Genomic DNA, 16,571 nt, shown 5'->3' with positions numbered 1-16,571 from the left:
AGACAACAAACTGTTAATGATAAACAAATAAAATATCTGCTATAAAAGCGTGCTCGATCATTGCCACCACTGCAGTTGGCAGTGTACTGGTTTAAACTACTAAATATTTGTGTCTCCTTGCTTGGCCCAGAAGACCTGCAGAATCTCTAGTGAAAGGTTCTTTACCTCTGAGCCAGGTAATACAAATCTTCACCAGCAATGGAATAGCATAACTCTAGGGAATATCTGCAAAACCCCCCCATAGTCTTCCGTACTTTGATAAAGCATTCTGTTCTTGGAACGCAGGTAAAACAGATGACCAGTTCTGATTTTTTTTTTCCCCAATAAACTATCTTTATTATGCCAATTCTAATTACCATGCAATCTAATGGTTTTAAGGCTTATATTTTCCACATCACTGGACATCACAAACATTAAAGCATTTTATACTGTCATTATACATCAATGTTTGCACTTGGTTATACATATATACAGAAATTATTCACACATCCTAACCTTGCTATTTCCTCCTTTCAAACCAACATAATTTTACTGTGAAAGCAGCTTTTTAATAAATGGTATAAGAAATACAGCAAGGCACACATTTTTTAAAAACTTTTTTTCTCATTACCACCTCAAGAAGCATAAAAAACCAAAATGTTGTACTTAATTCAGTAGAATGTCAACAGTTCCTAATATACAACACCATGTAGTTGTTTCTTGAAGTGTTGCATAGATTAAATTTTAAAATTAAATAAATAAAATGCCATTTATTTTAATTGCTTAATTTTTAGATGTATTGAATCAGTAGGGCTAATGACTTCTTTTTGCTGCAATCCAACAAAATTTTAACTTTAAAAGTAAAATAGTTTCAATAAACTTATGCATTATACATATAAATATTAAATTTGATACATAAAATAGAAGAGTACTGACAGGTACAGTTCTGAAAAGATGAACCAGACTGATAATGAATCCTTGGGACTTCAAAACTTTAAAGAACAGAACTAGTGATAAGTAGTACAGGAGCATCCAATTTAGGAAGGGGAGGTCATTAGAGGTAGCTTGGGAGAGGAATCCCTATGAAAGCAAATGGCCTTGCTACAATACAAAATGGTCACTGAAATGGGACTAGCATATGCAGCTTGATCACAGAGCCAACATGGACAAATCACATTTGGAAAGAAAATTTATCTTGGGAGTCAGTGTAATGAAAGGCAGTGATACAATGGAATTGGAGGTCATCCCAGGGTTTACAGGATGAACCTGCACCTGAATTGCAGCCAAGTTTCTAAAAGGAAACAAAAAAGTAATAGTAGGTTACAGAAAATGAAGTTTTATTTGCAAAACATAGCTATTCCAGATCAACCATAGATAGTCATTAAACGATCACATGCCAGAGACTTTAATGCAGAAGCATACAGTAGGCAAACAATGACTTTTAACAGCCTGAGGTACAAGTTAGTGTAAAAAATTGTATTGATGTAGAAAACTCATTGATTTTCGTAAAGACTTTGTTTCTAAAGAAACAAGGGAAGTAATCTAATCTGACCTTTTCCCTGGATCCTGTCCTCATCCTTACATGCAAACTTACCTTTCGTGAACTCGAAAGTGCACCGATCAGTGAAAACATAGGAATTTTCAAAAGCCAAGCAACAAAAAGATCTACCTATCACTTATTTTAATATTTAGGTAAATACACTGAATGAGATTTCAATGGGGAGGAGGAAAGGATTGTCACAGAAGTGGTCCATGAATAGAATTGTCAGTGTCATCACTGTATTTTTAAACTGTAAATAGGTATTTAGACACTTCTAGTACCAGCAATGAGTTGAATTTTCGTACTATAGAATTATCCAGCTCAGAGTTTAGGGTTAAACTATTCATCAAAGGGCACAGGCTTATGATGAGGATTATGAAGAAATAATTGTCAGAATACAGCTCAAAGATTCGTGCAAAGTACATCTCATAGGCATTTCCTAGGAGGCACTCCAGACATGCATTATGTGCCTTCCAAATTAAGCAGGAATATCTGGATCTATCCAGTTACCTTTTCCTTTGATCTTATTTGCTCTAACTGACACCCCCCCCCCCCATTTATAGAAGAAATATACTTACATGAAAATAGTGAAAAGCTCAACAGTTTGTTTAGAAATTAATGAAAAACTGATCTGAATAAAGGGGAAAATTGTATCAAAAGGTTTCTACAACTCTGGCATGAGTTTCACATATCTATAGTAAGAAAAGTCTCACTGATGGATTATGTCCGGTTTTTCAAAATTATGTAAATCACAGACAATACAAGATTATCTGTTTAATCTATTTAAGTTTTTTTAAAGTCAGCTACTGTAAGGAGCTAAAAAGTCAGATGGTCATAAACCTTCTAAAGAAACATTATAGTATCTACGTCCCTATAAAAACCTCTAGGAAAAAAACAGTAAGCGAAGATTTAGATTATTCTCGTAGTTTCAGTCTCTAGAAGTAAATTATTACATATTAGCTATTGTGTAAACTTGTATATTATTTTTCTCTTGTAATGAATAATTAGCTAACAGTCCTTTGCATTTACATATCATCTTTTATCTGTGGATCTCAAAACACATTTCAGTGAATAAATCATTCTTCACAGGTCCCATTGGTCATTATTCTCATTATTCTGTTGCTAAATAAACTGAAGCAAGGAAGGAATAAGTCATACCAAAAAATCTATCGCTGAGCAGAAAATAACAGTCAGGCCTTCTGCGTGCCAGTCCTGGGTTTCTCCTGGCTATAGTAAGTGGCAGGACATTCTGGCTAACACTGCAGCACTGTCAGATAAAACCAATTTTGTTTTCTTAAGGCCAAGTGAAATATTTTTTTTTCCCTAAATTAAGTTAAAATTAAGTTTAAATTACAAATTCTGCACAAAAGGAAGGAAATAGTTTTTGATTTCCTTGTAAGAACTAACAGATTACACAGAGTTCTAACGTATCCTCTCAGAAAGATTTTGCACACCTCACATAAACCTCCTGGATGTATTGATCTCTACACAAACTGAATATGCGACTAAAGATTCCCCATCCCATTGGTGAGTCATGGGTCACAGTGACAGCAGAAGATTGCATGATCTCATATACAGGTAGTTCTTTCAAGCTGTTCCCTACTCGCGAAATAAAATCGGCATAGCTTTATGCGCACCTCTGTTGAAGAGCTCTGTGTTGGCTCATACGAGAGACTAGTCAGTGCTGCCAGAGATATTTTTAAGCTTGCTTATAGAGTTGTTATTATTTTCCCATAATGGCATTTTGTTTGGTAGCACACTGCTAAATAACAAGATCGCAAGACTTGGCAAAAATATTTTCTTCACTATTACTTCTATTCTCCCGTACAGCCAAGGTAAATACCAAACCAGTATAAAATCAAACTACATTTGAAACTATGCCTTCTTCAGCTTTGAATTCTCAGTATGCTTTTAAGGTACACATATACTATAGATTATTTTTCTCTAAGTATTGCAGCTACACATGGAATTACACATTTAAATGAGCTCACAGCACAGGTGCTACAGGAAAAATAATGGTGTTTGCCATTTATCTTTCAAATTAAATAATGTGTTTTTAAATAGTAACTTTTTTCATAATACACTTATGGGAACAACATTTATCTGTCACATTTTAAAAGATGTATTAGTAATACATGTAAATTACCTTTGGAAAATCAGTAATTAGCCTCATCAAAAAATAAACAATCTGCCACCAAAAAGATAATCTTTAGCATAGTTAAGTATAATAACTGTTATTTGAATAAGTTAACAAATTAGGATAGATTGCTTCTGTAATTCATTCCCCATAGCATGAGAGATGAAGTTAAAGCACCAAGCTTGTGAATGGGGGAAGGGAGCTCAGACTTTAGTGAAACCAAATCTAGCAGCTCATATTTTCATTTTTTGATGTGCCAGAGATAAACTATATGTATCCTAGGGCTTTACTACTGGGGATAATACAGTACATAGCTTCCATGGAAGCAATGCTACATGTATCAGTTAAGAACCAGTATATCTTCCTAAATGTAAAAAGTGGGATGTAGTGTGAAGGGCTTTGTTACCCCTGGGCAAAATTTAAAACTATAACATAACCCTATTAAGGTGTTGCATAAAGATGCTGCATTACATTTTATTGCATTGTGGGGCGTTTATTAATATCTCCATCCTCTATGTCCAGCCTTAGTCCTTACACCAGCTGGGTATTGTCATATCCCAGTCTTATGAAAAAACACAGCTAGCTTCCATGTAAGTAACTATGAAGTTCTGGAGCATGCAGGAAGGTTTGTATAGTATTTTGAGATCCTCAGAGGAGGAGTATTAATGAATTGAAAAGACACGTTATTATCTTCACCAGTGAATGAATAAGAACAAGAATAAGATCATGCTTACTATAGTAAGTATTCTTCCTCAAATTAATATTACAAAAATGAGTGAAAAAAATAAGAAAACTAATAGTAATTTAGGAAAAGCTTATGTTTACATAATTATCACTTATCAACCTCAGACTTCAGTCATCATCTCAATTCCCAGACAAAGGCTTCCATACACACATAATCCTTTTAATGTAATTCTAGAATATATAGTATCATCTATGAGTTTGGTAATTCCCAGTTGATTTCCATCGCTTCTCCAGTTGTTTGGATGTGTCCAAGTAGTAACTTAATTGGCAATCAACAGGTCATCATAGCCTATTTCAAAGCCATTCAAGAAATATCCTCTTTGCTATGAGGGTTCCAAGATAATGCATTATTCAAATACATATGTGTCAAAAGAGATAGTGGCAAGCTGTAGACTATTGCTGTCATAACCTAAAGGCTTTGCTGGACATACTTATACATAAATGAACGTATGAATGCTGGGTAAACTGCCAATATGTGCAAAAGAAAAGCCCAAAGCGTAGCAATATAATATAGCAAAATCAGGAAACGCGGAAGTTAGGTATCTAATAGCAGCAAAGCAATCTATTTCTTGTAAATAGGCTCAGATCCTCTGCTACAGCTACATAGGAAAGTACTAGTGGTTTTCGTAGGCAGTGATGAATAACTGCCTTTTCTCCTGTCAACGTCATGGAATCATAGCATAACTTAGGTTGGAAGGAAACTTGAATGTCATCTGGTGCAACCTCCTGCTCAAAGGAAGGCTATTTTCAAAGGCAGATCATATTATTCAGGGCCGTGACCACTTGAATTTTGAAAATCTCCAAGGATGGAGAGATTCTGGAACTTCCTGGAGAAACCTGGTCCTGTGCTTAGCCTTGCGTTTTACTGGAAGTTCCCTAGCTACAGCTTCTGGCAAGTTGCAGTACTTGGAATTGGCGTGGCATTTGGAGTTGCCATGCTGGCTCTGGTTTACTGGAGGAGTGTTTCCAAAGACTAATGGCATTCTATATAGCCATGCTGGCTTTTGGGTCACCAAACACCTGGTGAGGCTCAAAGGAGCAGTGCTACATGCTAGGATCTGATCCAGAAGTTGCTTTGCAGGTCTTCTTTCGTCATTCAATGTGCAGTCATTGTTAGACATCTATGTGACGTCGGAAACTCCAGATCTGAACCACTTTCAAACTTTGGAAGAGATCAGAGACATTTTTTCATCTCAGGTTCCACCATCTAACTTATGTTTCAAAATGCTTACCAAAACATAGAACTGAAGCTTCCAGTACTGCTGTGTGGCTATCAATTTCCATCTGCTTTGGTATTCAGGTCTTTATTCTACATTACCCTCTACATTATACTCTTTAATTATGTTGCAAAGATTTCTCATTTTTGTTACCTCAACTTTTGGCCTAACCCTGTGTTATAACAACTGTGCTCTTAATAATGGCTTACTGAACTTAAACGACAGTAAACTGACACCAAGAGATGACTTATTATCTCTCTGCTTAGTCTCCAGTCTGATTAGCCATTCTTCATGGCTTGTCTGGAAATATTGTAGAACTCCAACTCATTAGTCACCCAAAATTCTTGTCAAACCAGAAGTTCAGCTTCATCAAGTGCTTTTGAACACCTTGTAAGGCCAGATGACTGTGGAGAAGGGGATCAATGAGTAGAGCTGGTTTCTAGTTCCACAGCTCAGTTGAGGAGGGAAGAGGAGGCTGATACAGAAATATTATGGTTGAAGAGTTCCTAAGTTCTGCAAGATAGCAGATTTATTCCAGAACAGAGCAGCTCCAGTCAGTGCAAAGCCAAAGGGCAAGAAGCAGTTAGTATTCACTGTTTGTTGACCATTGGCATGTAAATTGGGATTATAGTGTAATCAAAACAAATGATATAGCACTATCATAAAACAGAAGCCCTGGATGGTGAGTCACCTCCTTTCATTGTACAAAAGTGCAAAAAAAAAAAAAAAAAAAAAAAGCCAAAAAAAGGAAAAATAATGAATACGCAACTTGTAGAGTACATACCTGTTTTTAGGAAAATGTACGTGCCTGCAGAGGTTTACATTCTATCTGTGCATATTTATATGTCTTTCCTTATGAAGATTCAGGAGATTTTCCTCACAAGTAAGAGTTTTACTGTTCTGATGCAAAACATCCTTCTTCTGTGAATGGCCAGGCTTTAACTGAAACTCTATAGCTGAAGCCTCTTCAGAAGCAGCAACACATCCTTTGGGCTCTTCAGTTCCAGGTGATTTTTCTGTACTACCCTTTTTCGTACTAAGCTCTGGAGAATTCTTTTCCAAACCTTCAGTTTGCCCATCTGAAATTAGCAAATCAGCAGCAGCATTTTTCAAATTGTTTGATACATTTTGTTTGTTAGGATTCAGGACCTTTATAACGTTGTCATCATCACGTAAGAATGATAAATCCCTACCTTCAGATGAAGTTTTAACTTCTAATGACTCTAGAGTCACTTCACCTACTGACTCTGGTGATGTTTCAGAAATAGTGTCAGAAATAGGTTGCTGCTGCTCAACTTGTGCTTCAGGAGTACCACTAGAAATGGATTGCTGTTGCTCAACCCGTTCTTCCTCAGGACAGGCTTCAAAAAAGCATTCAATATTTTCTTTCTCATCTGTAAAGTCCAGTGGCACAGGAGTGCTGCTCTTTTCCTCTATGTATTTGATTACCTCTCCACAGTCACTATCATGAGAAGAAAGTGAAAGATAAGAATAGAAGTCCCCTTTTCTTAACTGAATAGGTCTGTGAGAGTGTTCTAACACTTTTTCCTTGATCTGTGTTAATGAAGCTGGAGCAGATGACTCACATTCAGGTTGTGACTTACTTTTCAAAGCTGTTGATGCCATGTCTATTATCTCCCTCACAAAATTGTGTACTGAGCCATCTTCCATGTTTCTTTTATCAAAAGCAGCAGATTCACAGTTACAGCACGAATCAAGACCATTGGCTGAGGAGTCACATTCTGCTTCGTTGGATTTCAGGTTTGTACAGCAATCAGTAGATTTTTCACTGAGGCTTATTCTATGTTGCTGACCATTTGGTAAGGATGTTTGTAAAGCTGTATCTTGTATGTCTACACAATTAATTTCTGAGGAAGATTCAAGACAAGGCTTTTTAGCAGGGGAGGAAGCAACAGAGTGACTATCCAGCTGAAGATGACTTTGACATTCTTCCGGAGGGTTTCTGGATCCATCTGATGACAGAACAGTCTCCTTGCCGTCCATATGTGAATCATCTGAACTGTCTGTAAATGCTTCACAGACACAACTTTCATTTTCAGCTTCTCTGACATCAAGTGGCGCATGAGTTTTGGGAGTTGCTGATGTTCTAACAAGACCTTCCTTTTGACCGCCAAGAGTATTTTCAACATTGCCGTTCTCCATATCATCCACAAGCTGATCTTTCACAGCCTGAGAGGTACCTTTCGTCAGGTGACTCTTTGTCCCTTTTTCACGATCACGTGGTTCATTCTTACTATTGCCATTATTTTCTGATATTTTCTGTACTGAACCATTCAATAGTGTTTCAATGCTTAATGTATCTGTGGCTTTTGATGTCTCATTACTAACTTCTTTACTGCGCTGAATTTCATCACTGAGGTTACTTTTTCTCTTCTCCCTTGTCAAAGAAAATTTTGGTCTAATCCAAGTTTGGAGTTCATTTTTTATATAATCAAGTCCTGAAATTAAATTGCATTCTTCATAAATATCCTCATCAGTTGCTATACTGGAGTCATCATCTTCATCTTTGATACCTAGCTCTTCCTCAGTTAAGGTAAGGGTGGAACTTGAAAGTAAATCACTGTCATCTTCATCATCAGTACAAGCAGAAGTGCAGGAGACATTAACAATCATGCTGACATTGACATCGCTTTCATCAGCTACAGATCTATTAATATGTTTTCTAAATGATGCATTTGAATCTGGTATTTTATTTCTGTGCAGTACAATGTCTTCAGAGCAGAGGGAAAGATCCTCACTGCTGCTGAGTTCAGTGAGAGAAGCTGCTGAGTCTTCATTGATTGAGGATGCAATATCTAGAGACAGCTGTCCAGTAAAAGACATTTTTTGAGAGCTGCTTTGGAGTGTTATATCAGAGATGCTGCGCTTTATCTTTTGATCTAAAGGACTCTGGATATTCTCTAAGCGATTCAAAAGATCTAATGTCCTTTTGCTGAGCTCTCCAACAGAATCACTGCTTGCACTTATGTCTCCTGAGCCATGATGACTAAAAAGATCTTCGTTGCTTTTGTAGGAAGTCAGCCAGCTCTCCAAAGAGGTGCTTCGCTGAAGACCATCTCCACTTTTAAAAATACCTGAGCTGAACAAATCACCTACTACAGACAGAGATTCTAATGAAGAACTACGAGATAAAGTTGAAACCTGTCTTGTATTCTCTGTAACAATTAATTTTCTTACAGTTTCTGCAGATTTACAGGAATTGGGATCTGATTCTCCAGGGATACTTGCCAGAGTATGGTCATGAACGAACCCATCTGGTTGTGACTCTCCAGGCTTATGTTCAGATTTACCAGGTATTTTATCAAAACAAAACCCACGAAACAAACTGCCCTCTGTATGTGTTTTTTCAATTTGTGATTGTTTCATTATTACTGGTAATTTCAATTTGGAGCCTTGAAGATATGAGTAATCATAAAATGTAAACACATCATGTTTTCCTTGCAATTCTTCTAGACAAACAGGGTTACACATAGTAATGCTGTCCAAATCCTCATCATTTTCACTTCCACAACATGCAGAAGGTGCCAACTGGAAATCGTCTGAGATACTAGCACGCTCTTCTTCATCTTGCTTTATTTTTTGCTTTATTACACCAACTATATCATCCACTTGAGCTTCTGCATGCCCAATTTCAGGATTGCTCTGAGTGGTTTCAATATCATTTAGCAAAAAAATTTCAGAATTATTTGTAGTTTCTGTATCACATTCACTCACTATCCCACTCTCACTCTCAGAATGCCGGCTTATATTTCCACTCTGATACATATAGTTATATGGTTTTGCCAGTGTGGTCCCCCCTATTAAGTCCGGCAGGGATTTGGTAGATGAAAATGATGAGTCTTTACTAAGGCTTTTGTTTAAAATGTTAGACTGTGTTACACTGGAGAGTTTGGATGTTTTTTTCAAAAAAGGCATGTGTTTTTTTTCTGATAATTCAATATTATGAAGACTATAGACCTGATAGATGTGAGGATTTGGAGGGGAAGTAATGCTGGGACAATAAAGAGGACTTCCACGATCACTGATACTTTCGTCTTCATTCTCATTGTTATCACCACATTCTCCTGAAGCAGGTTTCTGGCTTAGATTGTCCGTTTTGAGCTCCTGATCAGGATCACTTAAGTCTTCATGAATACTGATCAGCTTATTACTTATGTCAGTTTCGTCCCATTCTAGAGCATCTTCACTTGGACCATTTAGATCCATCAAACTGGGATCAATAACATTCAGAGGCTCCTGTAAAAAAAAGTCAAAGATTAAAAATATTTACAGCTGCACTTTAAATGTGCTTCCACTGAACTCACATAAGTAAAATAATGGGAGTAAAGTTACTAATAGGCTATTAATTTTGTTACTTTTTGTGTACCATTAAAATGATCAATTAAAATGGAACCTATTATATTTTGCATGATTTCTTAGTTTTCTTAGTCTTTTTTTCTTATTTGCTATCAAAATATAATACAGAATGTTGACTTTTCTTTAATAGAGATTAATTGTGGTTAGTAATTTTATAAGTAACAAGTGTTAACAATTCTGCAGAATCACATAGGAGTGTGTTAGTGTGGTAGTAAAAAACATTCCATTAGCACTTTATTAGGTTGGGTATATGAGAATCTCTCTCTTAGCCTGCCTCAGTTTAAAAGAGTTAAGATATAAAGGATTTATTAGAGGATTTTTGAAATATTTATAACAACTTTTGTGTTGTCAGCCTTAAAACAACAGATCTAATGCACTGGAAATCACAAGACTTGATGAATTTCTATTCATTCTTCACTTGATATTAAAGGCAGTACTAATGACCAGTAAGTAAGACTAATGAATGTTAATATCTTCAGCTGTAAGAACGATCAATCAGTGTAATCAAATCCTACATGAATTTCAAATATTGTCTGTGCTGACACCTTTCTCTGGGAAAGGGCTGATAAATAATTGAGCTAAACTTAGTTTGCTTTTTTAAGACTCTTGTAACTTTCTAGTAATATGTTCTATTATGACTCAAAACATAAAGTATCAACAATTGTTCCTTCTAGAAACACATGTGGGAGAGGAAGAACACCTTGACAACTCTTCTCATTCAAATGTGATGTGTCAAGGAACCAACAATATAGACTCACCTTAAACCCACCAAAATAAGACAGAAGTCACCCCTGACTTTAAGGCTGGTTCTCTGAGCACAAATCAATTTTACTTTATTTTTCTATTTATTGAGAGGCCTCCTTTTAGGGAAGACTTTGCTTATACAATAAGTCTTGTAATAGAATGGTTAACTAATATAGAATTGTTTAGTTTAAATTATCTTAACAGCTGAAGAATTATCACTGTATCCAGAAAAACAAGCACTTTTTTAAAAAAAAACCTTTCAACTATGATGTCTCAGTTGCTTGAGCTTTCTTGGAATAAGTTTTGTTTTTCAAATAAAGCATTGATCACATACCAAACAGCAATCATAATCACAACAGACTTACAAAGTTACAGAAATACAAAGAGATCAAATGTGGCTATAGTCCAATGAAGTGCAGTTGTACACAACTTAATTACTGACGCGGATTCATCAAGACTTGGCCAAGGTTAACTGTGAAGGCGAAGGCACATATCTCTGACTGCAATTCTCAGCTGGGAACTCTCTTTTTGAAGTAGGAACTAAAGTTACTCATCCCTTTTGTGAGAAATCATGGGACGTACTCCAACAGCTCAATAGTTAGGGCGCTGATTTTGGGCATGGGACACTTTGTCAGACAGCATAAGAGACATGAACCACGTTCTCATTCTCTCAGAAGAAGTCCTACCTACACACTGTCCTGAAAAGAACCTTGCTTCTCCTGTTTCGTTTTGCATAGAACAATTAAATATAAATTGGGTCATAGATAGACAAGGATAATTTTATCCTGCAGTGCAGTGTTCAGCACATTTGACGGGCAAGAGGCACAGATAGGTCCAAATCCCTGCTCCAGTGTCTATTAAATCATAGATACAGGTGGCACTGTTTCTGTGCAAGACACAAGGCTATCCCACCCCAGTATGTCCAGTAGACTAATGGCTAAAACACTCAGCTGACATATGGAAGAATTATTTTCTCCAAATTAAGCAGAGTAGCTAACCACCATTCAGCAGGGTGATATGATTATTAATATATTTGATAAACCAAAGCACCCTCCATGGAAGATGTCCTCATGCTTCATTGGGCTTAGTTGTAAGGTAAGTCCCTGTGTACTGCAGCTGTGTTAAGATATTGCAAGTAATCATGGGCAGAAATACGGATGCCAAATAATGTTTTCCTCCTTGGCGTGTTAGGAGCCTTTTAGGATTTTGAGAATCTGTCATGTCTAATGTTGAAGGCTAGAGTCTCTTTGTGGATCTACCTATGCCAAAACTTTTATGGAGTAAATTTTTTAGAGTCTTCCCCCCCGCCCCCCCATGAGATAATAGGTTGTGATAGCTTAAATATTAGGTTTTCATTAAAACACTCATTTGCTAGGCAACTAAGGCTATCAGAGCAGTTCTGTACATTGTGGCGTTCAGAAATCCATATTTGGATTTGCCAGTTTGCCATGTTTTCATAATGGCTCTTGGCTGGTACTTAGTTGGACCCAGTTTCCCTCTTGTAGCTGACCTTTAACCGACCTGCAAGTAAAAACTGGTACAAGAGAATGACAATCATTAAATTAAGTTAGTTTGAAAACCTGTTAGGTTAATCAAGAAATCAGCTACAATTACTCATTTTCTCTGTGGCATGTTTTATGACTCTGTTGTTCTTAGCATTAGGATGACATTGCTGTGAAAAGCTTCCTAAACTGCACAATTTTACTGTTTTAAGCTTCTGCCAGCTGCAAAAGGAAATTCCCGAAGGCAAGAAATCAGCAGCAGGTTCCAAGGATTTTATGTTCCATAGAATCTGATTTTGTTTCTCAAAACCAAAACATTTGGTCCTTATTGGTCAGGAAGATAACCTTCCCCCTGTAAATCAGCACTTGGCTGCCTTGTTTGTTCTGCAAGTCAGATGGACTAAAATAATAAAACGTGTAGAGTTGTGACCTCAGCCCATTCATCTTCACTGAGTGCTCCTTACTTCAAAGCCTATTTTTCATTCTTCAAATGCACATGCTCTTCTGAGACCTGGTATATACTCAGGAGTTTTGCAGGCATAGCTATGACAGTAAGGGATTTGATTTTTTTTTTCTTCTGATTGTCACAGCTGTAATTCCAAAGGCCCTTATGTAGATATGATTATTTACCAGAATAACTTTCTCTGTCCAAGAAACTGGCTGAATCAATATTAGTGAATTACTACTTTTCTTATAAGCACCATCTCCCTTGAAGAAACCTACCAGTACAACTCAAGTGGCTATCATCAGTTACATTGGCAGCCCTTATCAAGTACAGACCAAGTTTTAACTTTGAAACAAATCACTCAGCCTAAGTCACAAACATTTTGTATTTGGCATTTTCAGCAGGGGTATATATTTTCCCTTTCTTTTTTACAAAATGTAGCAAGCTGCTCGAACGAGAAAGAGACTTTAGACATTGAGGTAGTTTTTGGAGAGAGCAGCACCATACAGCTTCTTGAATAAAGCTCTGGAGTGAAGAATGGAAGGTGGTGTCACTCCAGCCTATGTTTGCTCTAACAGCAGTAGCAAGGTAAAACCTAGGAATCTCTGAGGACTATTTTTATCATGTCAGATGCCTCCTTATCAGGCTGCTCTGTGCATAGGTAGGGCGCTGGATGATTAGAATTATCATGATAGTAATAGATTATTAGGTCTTGCCAACAGAACGTTTACAATTCCCCAACTGATCCTTTATTTGTTATACAGAGGATGAGAAGTATAACACCGTAAGTGTCAGCTGGTGTCAGAGCTAAATTCTGATTGCTTGCTTTACTGGGAAGAAGTGCTGTTGTTTCTTCTCCTGTCTTGTTTATCACTCCAAAGAACTGTCTAGTATTGTGCAATGCGTCTTTTACACAAAGCAGACAAATCTTCTGTTGCCATTTCCAGTTGGGAAAACTTTACTAGTGTGAGTGCTGCACCATGTTTTTTATTCCATTTCAAACCCCTACAGAGTTTGCACTTACACGCTCCAAAAGGTGTTCTGCTTAGCCTGGTTCAAGGTATCACTCCTTGAACCTCAAATACCCAACAAGAAAGGGATCTGTCACAGATGGACATGATGATCTCCACATACAAGACAGACTACGATTAAAGGGAAGCTTTAAGTGTGCTACAGAGGTTCAGATTCCAGCTGGATGAGCCCTGTATGCTTGCTCTAAAGTCCTGGCCTTGCTGAAGTCTGTGACAAAACATGCTGCAAAGGTACCATACTGTCTGGCAAAAATTCTTTGGATACAAGGTTGTGCAACTGATTGCACTAAATTTCCTGGAATTTAGAAACTTGGTTTTTATATGTGCAAGAGTGTACGCATATAAATACACGCATGTATATATACATGTGTGTATGTGTGTGTGTATGTCGTCTTTCTAAAAATGGGTATCTTCAAAGTAGGCCAGAGTGACTTTATCATTATAAAGTCACTAAATACCGCCGCGTCTAGAGTAGATCTCGATGGTCACATGGTTCACTGTAAAAGAAGGTGAATGGTTTTGACCAAGCGAGTAAAAATAAACCAATGCAATAAGTAAAAAAAGATGCACAATATTATGTATATTCCTATTTTTAAAATATTACCACTAGATAAACAACACTTAGAAAGCATTTACTGTTGCATGAAAAGTTTCTAATATAATTAAACCAAGAATCAGTTAAATTACAGACTCAGAAGAGTGAACGGTTAAATTAATTCTAATGTATTTGAAAGTGCTGCTTTAAGGAGTTTGGCTATCCCTAATTTGAACCCTGAACTGTTTTGCTCAGGGCAGCATTCCCATTTCAGTGGCGTAACTCCTGTGAGCAAAGTTAGGTATGCACTTAAATGCTTGTAGGCTTGATGTTTAATGGTTAAACAGTTAATCTCCTGAAAACGTTAACAGAAAGAAATAAGAGTATTAAGCCAAATAAAGACATTTCCTCATCCCCAGTGCTCTTTAAGGAAAAGTCTCAAAAATGCAATTTTTTCATTTGTTTCCTTTACTAAAACATTGATCGTTTTGCTTTTTCTGCAGCAAATTTTATTAAACAATGATTCTCTGTTTCAGCTTCATTTGCATGTGCTACTCCAGTACAGATACTTTGTGTTGGTGAAACAGGACTGTAATGTAACCCCTACGTACCATTATATTTTTTTTAAAGGAATTAACATGAAAAAAAGAGCTTTTACAATAATAAATACAAACTCTGTTCCTCCGTCCCCTGCAACATATCCTTCAGTTGCTGTGGACAAATTATCCAAACTCAACTGCACTTAGGGGCCAGGGGAAGAAGAAAAAGAAAGAGAAAGAAAGAAAACCATCCCCCATCTCCAGGAATGTGTGCACATTCAAGGAAGACAAACATGATTTTGTCTTCTGAAAAATGCAAGCATGCCAAGTACTTTTGCTGAGGGAAATAGTCATGCGTACAATACACACTTCACCTCTGCTTCACTTAAGTTCATTTTCTAAATGGGGTTCCCTATACCATAGCCAACAAGAAAACTGTCCCGATTTCCCAACACAAATGCTTTAATATGCATAAGCATATGCATAATATTCCATGTCCATAATACTGAAGTGACCTGCACATTACAATATAGTCTGAAAATACAAGGAAGCAGTATGCTTTATTACAGATCACTAGAGAAACTGATCATGAACATACATACTGGTTATAACTGCAGTTAAAAGAAGAAGGTATATGTTTATTTCCTGAGAAAATAAGATTCAAACTGTGGTTCATACCTCCTCTTGCTTCATTTTACAGTTATTATTGCCTCCCTTGATGCAATAATGTGTTCAATCCTGCATGTGCAGGACTTGTGCTTTTCTGTTAGGCATTATGGGTGCTTACAGGTATTGCCAGTCTCCTACATGGGGTGGCAGCACGTACAGATTCCTGAACCACAGGAGGGACACTGACTTCACCTCTGCACTTTGAAGTCACAGATGTCACCTGCAAGGGTCTCAGTGCAGGCTGGGTCTTACGGGAACAACTGAGGTTCCACCATTGCTCAGTTACCTGTCTTTATGACAATGTTTGAAGTTCCCTGATAAAGCTCAGAAATAAAAGTCTAGAGGATAGGAGTGTCATATCCAGGTTTTAAAACCATTAATTTTCTTTATCACGATAGCGGTTTTGTGGGCACATCTTCCAAGCAACAGACGAAATAACTGCAGTGACATTGCAGATGACACCAAGCTGGGTGAAAATGTCGATCTGCTGGAGGGCAGGAAGGCCCTACAGGGGGACCTGGACAGGCTGGATCATTGGGCCAGGGCCAACGGTATGAGATTCAACAAGACTCAGTGCCAGGTCCTGCACTTGGGTCACAAAAACCCCAGGCAATGCTACAGGCTTGGGGAGGAGTGTCTGGAGAGCTGCCTGGAGGAAAAGGCCCTGGGGGTGTTGGTCAACAGCCGGCTGAACATGAGCCAGCAGTGTGCCCACCTGGCCAAGAAGGCCAATGGCATCCTGGCTTGTATCAGGAATGGTGCGGCCAGCAGGAGCAGGGAGGTGATCGTGCCCCAGTACTTGGCACTGGTAAGGCCACACCTTGAGTACTGTGCTCAGTTTTGGGCCCCTCACTACAAGAAGGACATCGAGGTGCTGGAGCGTGTCCAAAGAAGGGCAACAAAGTTGGTGAAGGGTCTAGAGAACAAGTCTTATGAGGAGCGGCTGAGGGAGCTGGGGTTGTTTAGTCTGGAGAAGACAAGGCTGAGGGGAGACCTTATCACTCTCTACAGCTACCTGAAAGAAGGTTGTAGCAAGCCGGGGGTCAGTCTCTTCTTCCTAGTAACAAGTGATAGGATGAGAGGAAATGGCCTCAAGCTGCACCAGGGGAAGT

The 16,571-nt window shown here is 37.7% G+C and overlaps 1 protein-coding gene across 3 annotated transcripts in view; it reads right to left on the bottom strand.

Annotated features, from left to right (window-relative positions):
* Nucleotides 1–308: 308 nt before the first annotated feature.
* Nucleotides 309–16,571, bottom strand: part of AKAP6 (A-kinase anchoring protein 6) — a 237,120-nt gene continuing 220,857 nt past the window's right edge. For 2 of the 3 annotated variants that reach the window (XM_075103330.1, XM_075103331.1), the window contains exons 13-14: nt 6,402–9,874; nt 309–1,270 (exon numbers count right to left, since the gene is read on the bottom strand). In XM_075103330.1, the coding sequence (XP_074959431.1) occupies nt 6,443–9,874 (3,432 nt within the window). In that variant the 3' untranslated portion in view covers nt 309–1,270; nt 6,402–6,442. The remainder of the gene's footprint in view (nt 1,271–6,401; nt 9,875–16,571) is intronic. The other variant, XM_075103332.1, reaches the window with a different exon arrangement.

The sequence above is a fragment of the Phalacrocorax aristotelis genome, chromosome 9, assembly GCF_949628215.1.
Source record: "Phalacrocorax aristotelis chromosome 9, bGulAri2.1, whole genome shotgun sequence".
NCBI classification, from domain to species: Eukaryota; Metazoa; Chordata; class Aves; order Suliformes; family Phalacrocoracidae; genus Phalacrocorax; species Phalacrocorax aristotelis.
The sequence above is the reverse complement of the archived record's forward strand: the minus strand, read 5'-3'. Positions and strand labels throughout refer to the sequence as shown.